This window comes from Falco biarmicus, chromosome 19, assembly GCF_023638135.1.
Source record: "Falco biarmicus isolate bFalBia1 chromosome 19, bFalBia1.pri, whole genome shotgun sequence".
NCBI lineage: Eukaryota > Metazoa > Chordata > Aves > Falconiformes > Falconidae > Falco > Falco biarmicus.
In genome coordinates this window covers 2,043,349-2,048,763 of record NC_079306.1, presented here as the reverse complement: position 1 = coordinate 2,048,763, position 5,415 = coordinate 2,043,349, and the positions used below count along the sequence as shown (strand labels likewise).

Below are 5,415 nucleotides of genomic sequence, written 5' to 3'. Positions count from 1 at the left end.
GGGGGGGGCGGGGGTGTCCAGCCGTATCGTGGGACCCGATCTGTCGCGGACAGGCGGCAACAACCCGCGGGCACAGGACAGAGCTGTGCCCCCGGCCCGGCCCGGGGGTGTCTGGGGGCTCCTGCCCCGGGGGGGCCCCACTCTCCCGGGCCGGGCGGGGGGCGGCGGGGCCGGTGCGAGACCCCCCGGGGCCGGTGCGAGGGGCCCTAAGTGCTTCGGCGCCGGGGCGGGCGGGCAGGGACCGGTACCGTCGGGGTCCCGGTACCGCGGGGGTCCGATACCGCCGGGGTCCGATACCGCCGAGGGCTCGGTACCGTCGGGGGCCCGGTACCGCGGGGGTCCGGTACCGTCGGGGCCGGGGTACCGTCGGGGGGCCCGGTACCGTCGGGGGCCCGGTACCGTCGGGGGCCCGGTACCGCCGGTACCGCCCCCACACCCTCCCACCGGGGGTGCCTCGTCCTTGTAAGCGCTTTGGGCTCCGCGGAGCCGGGGACAAGTGCTAAACACCGCGGTCCCCCCGCCCCCCCCGGTTCTCCCTCCCCCCCCAGGGCCCCCCCCCGTCATCCCCGCCCCTCCCCCCGGCGCCGTCCCTAAGTGCTACGCGGGGTGCGGACGCGCCGGGACCGGGGGCTCCCCGCCGCCCCCCCCGCCGGGTAAGGGCTGGGGGCAGCACCCGGGGGATAAGTGCTGGGGCCGGGGGGCCTCCCCGAACCGCCCCCCCGAGCCTCCACCCCCGCCTGGCGCCAGCCCCGGCTCCGGCGGGTCCCGGTTGCATCACCCGGTGGGAGCGGGGCCGGGGGGGGGGGGCTGGGGCCGGCGCGGGCCCGTTCTCACGCGAAAATAATCCCGAGGCCGAGGCCGAGGGCGGGGGGGGTGGGGGGCAAAGCTGCTGAGTCAGCGGAATTCCCCACCCCCACCCCCCCGCCGGAGCCTCCCACGGATCCTCGCCCCGGTGCTGCCTCCCGGAGCCATTGGCCGCCCACCCGCCCACCGGCGGGGACCCCCGGGCCACTGGCTGCGCTGAGTGCTGGGGCGAGGGGCATCAACTGGCCGCATCACCGGGGCGAGGGGTCCCACCCCCGATGGCAGCACCGGGATGAAGGTCACCATCCTGCCAGCAGCACCGGGGTGACGGTCACCATCCCAGTGACAGCACCGAGGCGAGGGTCCCATCCCAATGGCAGCACCAGGGCTAGGGTCACCGTCCTGCCAGCAGCACCGGGGCGAGGGTCCCATCCTGATGGCAGCACCGGGGTGAGGGTCCCATCCTGATGGCAGCACCGGGGCGAGGGTCACCATCCTGCCAGCAGCACCGGGGTGACGGTCACCATCCCAGTGGCACAGCACCGGGGCGAGGGTCCCATCCTGATGGCAGCACCGGGGTGACGGTCACCATCCCAGTGGCAGCACCGGGGCGAGCGTTGCCAACCTACCGGCAGCACCGGGGCTGGATCCAAAGCGCTGGGTGGCAGCTCCGGTCCCCTCCCCCCAGCCATGGCCAGGGGTGCCGCAGGATGCTGGCGGTGCCGGTGGCCACCGGCCGGTCCCCCGGGGTGCTGGGGGCTGAAGCCATCCCCACCGTGGCGATGGTTGTGGGTACCGGGATGGCGCTGGCGGCATGAAGGGAAGGACCGGGGGGGGGGGGCAGGCGGGGGGGGCTTCCCGCGCCGGCCGGGAGGGTGATTAATAAATAAATAAATTAAAGAAGGGAGACGGTTTCCTCCCGGGCCAGAGCCACCCGCCGGTGCTGGCATGGCCCCAGCAGCCCCCATCCCGGGGGTCCCGCTGCCACATCCCACCATCTTCACTCCGGCAAAGCGCCCGTTGGCTGTTGGGGGATGGGGCCACCTGCCCTTGGATGTCACCTTGGCCATGGGGCGAGTGGGGACACCCCCATCCCCGTGGGGACACGTGGGGTCCGCTCGGCCGCCTCCTCTCCTGGTTGCTGTTGAGCTGGTGCGGCAGAGCCACGCAGTGAAAAGCCGTGTCACTGTGTCACTGTGTCACCGTGCCATGCCGTGCCACCGTGGGGATGTGGTGGGCGCTGGGGGGTCCCCGGCCGCCCCCTCCCCTTCTCCGTCCGGGTGCTTTTATTGCACAACGCATGTCAAAGCGCGGGTTTGGTGCAGCGTTTCTCCACGGGGTTTTCATCTTTCTCCCCCCCTCCCCCGCCATCCGAAGGGATCTCAACGCTCGTTCTTTGTCTTTTCAAAATCACCCCCCCCCAAAAAAAAATAATGGGGGGGGAAAAAACAAACAAACAAAAAAAGAGAGGTGGAGAGGGGGGAGGGGCGCAGGGTGGAGGGGCAGCACTCTAGGAGCATCCGCATCTGTCAACCACCATTCCCGGGATCTTGCCGTAGATGATTTGTTGTTTATCGTTGAAGTAAAGCATATTGATGGGGGACATCTTGGTGGGGGTGCAGCAGGGCCCCGCCGACCCCCGGGGGTTGGCCTGTTGCACCAGGTGGGTGTGGGGGTACTTCTGCATGAACATGTACTCGCACTGCCCCCGAGCAGTAGTTGGCTTTGTACCTCTTGGGGAGCGATGATCCAGTCCCAGCCGAAGGCTTCGAAGTCCACGGTGAGGGGGTAGCGGGCAGCAGCGCGACTCGGTCGAGTGCTCGTCGCAGTCCAGCCCCAGGTTGCGCCGCGAGCGCTTGTTGTTCTCCAGCACCCGCAGCTCCATGAAGGGGTGCTGGGGGGAGGGGGGAAGGGGGGCGTCAGGATCGGGTGCTGAGCCGGCGTCCCAGCATCCCAGCATCACATAGTCCCAGCATCACATGGTCCCAGCGTCCCAGCATCCCAGCATCACATAGTCCCAGCATCACATGGTCCCAGCGTCCCAGCATCCCAGCATCACATAGTCCCAGCATCACATGGTCCCCAGCGTCCCAGGGTCCCAGTGTCACAGCATCCCGGTGTCCCAGCGTCCCAGTGTCCCAGCATCCCAGCATCACATAGTCCCAGCGTCCCAGCATCCCAGCATCACAAGGTCCCAGCATCCCAGGGTCCCAGTATCCCAGCATCCCAGTGCCACAGGGTCTCAGCGTCCCTGCACCCCCAGCATCACATAGTCTCAGCATCCCAGCATCACATGGTCCCAGTGTCCCAGCATCCCAGCATCACATGGTCCCAGTGTCCCAGCATCCGAGCATCACATGGTCTCAGCGTCCCAGCATCCCAGCATCACATGGTCTCAGCGTCCCAGCATCCCAGCATCACATGGTCCCAGCACCCCAGTGTCCCTAGGGTCCCAGTGTCCCAGCATCCCAGTGTTCCAGCATCCCAGTATCACAGCATCACATAGTCCCCAGCGTCCCAGCATCCCAGCATCACATGGTCCCAGCATCCCAGTGTCCCAGTGTCCCAGCGTCCCAGTGTCCCAGTGTCCCAGCATCACACAGTCCCAGTGTCCCAACATTCCAGCATCACATGGTCCCAGCGTCCCAGTGTCCTAGGGTCCCAGTGTCCCAGCGTCCCAGTGTCCCAGCATCCCAGTGTCCCAGGGTCCCAGTGTCCCAGCATCCCAGCATCACACAGTCCCAGTGTCCCAGCATTCCAGCGTCCCAGTATCCAGCATCCCAGTGTCCCAGCGTCCCAGTGTCCCAGCATCCCAGTGTCCCAGGGTCCCAGTGTCCCAGCATCCCAGCATCACACAGTCCCAGTGTCCCAGCATTCCAGCGTCCCAGTGTCCCAGGGTCCCAGTGTCACAGGGTCCCAGTGTCACAGCATCACACGGTCCCAGTGTCCCAGCATCCCAGCATCACACAGTCCCAGTGTCCCAGCATCCCCAGCATCACATGGTCCCAGCATCCCAGTGTCCTAGGGTCCCAGTGTCCCAGCGTCCCAGTGTCCCAGCATCCCAGTGTCACAGCATCACAGCATCACATGGTCCCAGTGTCAGTGTCCCAGCATCCCAGTGTCCCAGCATCCCAGTGTCCCAGCATCCCAGCATCCCATGGTCCCAGCATCCCACATCCCACATGGTTCAGCAGAGCTGCCACCAGCCCCATGGATCTGCCACCAGTCCCACTGAGCTGCCACCAGCCCCACTGAGATGTCACCAGCTCCACTGAGGTGTCACCAGCCTCATTAGGGTGTCACCAGCCCCATGGAGTTGCCACCAGCCCCACTGAGGTGTCACCAGCCCTATGGAACTGCCACCAGTCCCATGGAAGTGTCATCAGCCTCATTAGGGTGTCACCAGCCCCAGCAAGGTGTCATCAGCCCCACTGAGCTGCCACCAGTCCCATGAATCTGCCACCAGCCCCACTGAGTTGTCATCAGCCCCATGGAGTTGCCACCAGTCTCATGAGGTGTCACCAGCCCCACAGAGCTGCCACCAGCCCCACTGAGGTGTCACCAGCCCTATGCAGCTGCCACCAGCCCCATGGGTTGTCACCAGTGCCATCGAGGTGTCACCAGCCCCACGGAGCTGCCACCAGCTCTAGCAAGGTGTCACCAGCCCCAGTGAGGTGTCCACCAGCCCTATGGAGTTTCCACCAGCCACATCAAGGTGTCACCAGCCCCATGGACCTGTCACCAGTCCCATGGAGGTGTCACCAGCCCCATGGAGCTGCCACTAGCCCTACTCAGGTGTCACCAGCCCCATTAGGATGTCACCAACCCCATTAGGGTGTCACCAGCCCCAGTGAGCTGCCACCAACCCCATGGAGGTGTGAGCAACCTCATGGATCTGCCACCAGCTCCCTGAGGTGTCACCAGCCCATGGAGCTGCCGCCAGCCCTACTGAGGTGTCACCAGCCCATGGAGCTGCCACCAGTCTCATGGAAGTGTCACCAGCCCCACGGAGCTGTGAGCAGCTCCTGGCAGAGGTCCCACTGAGCTCTGACCATCCCCACGGAGCCACAGCTGGCCCCACAGAGTTGTCATTGTCCCCGCAGAGCTGTCATCAGCCCCATGGGGGTGTCATTGTCCCCATGGAGGTGTGACCAGCCCCACGGAATCATCATCAGCTCATCAGAGTGGTGAAGCTGTGGCCAGCCCCACGGAGCCATCACTGTCCCCATAAAGCCATCACTGTCCCCACAGAGCCATCACTGTCCCCCCCATGGAACTGTGACTGTCCCCACAAAGCTGTGGCCAGTCCCACAGAGCCACCACTGTCCCCATGAAGCCACCACTGTCCCCATGGAGCCATCACTGTCCCCATGGAGCTGTGACTGCCCCCACAAAGCTGTGGCCAGCCCCACGGAGCCAACACTGTCCCCAAAGAGCCATCACTGTCCCCCCCCTGAAGCCATCACTGTCCCCATGAAGGCACCACTGTCCCCATGGAGCTGCGACTGCCCCCACAAAGCTGTGGCCAGCCCCACAGAGCCATCACTGTCCCCATGGAGCCATCACTGTCCCCCCCCTGGAGCCATCACTGTCCCCATGGAGCTGTGACTG

The 5,415-nt window shown here is 66.1% G+C and overlaps 1 protein-coding gene across 1 annotated transcript; it reads right to left on the bottom strand.

Annotated features, from left to right (window-relative positions):
- Positions 1 to 585: 585 nt before the first annotated feature.
- LOC130141559 (growth/differentiation factor 11-like) lies at positions 586 to 2,689 on the bottom strand. The gene is given in 4 exon segments (XM_056322582.1): positions 586 to 2,512; positions 2,514 to 2,543; positions 2,545 to 2,598; positions 2,600 to 2,689. Coding segments are annotated over 4 exon segments (372 nt in total). The 3' UTR covers positions 586 to 2,314.
- Between the last annotated feature and the right edge of the window lie 2,726 nt (positions 2,690 to 5,415).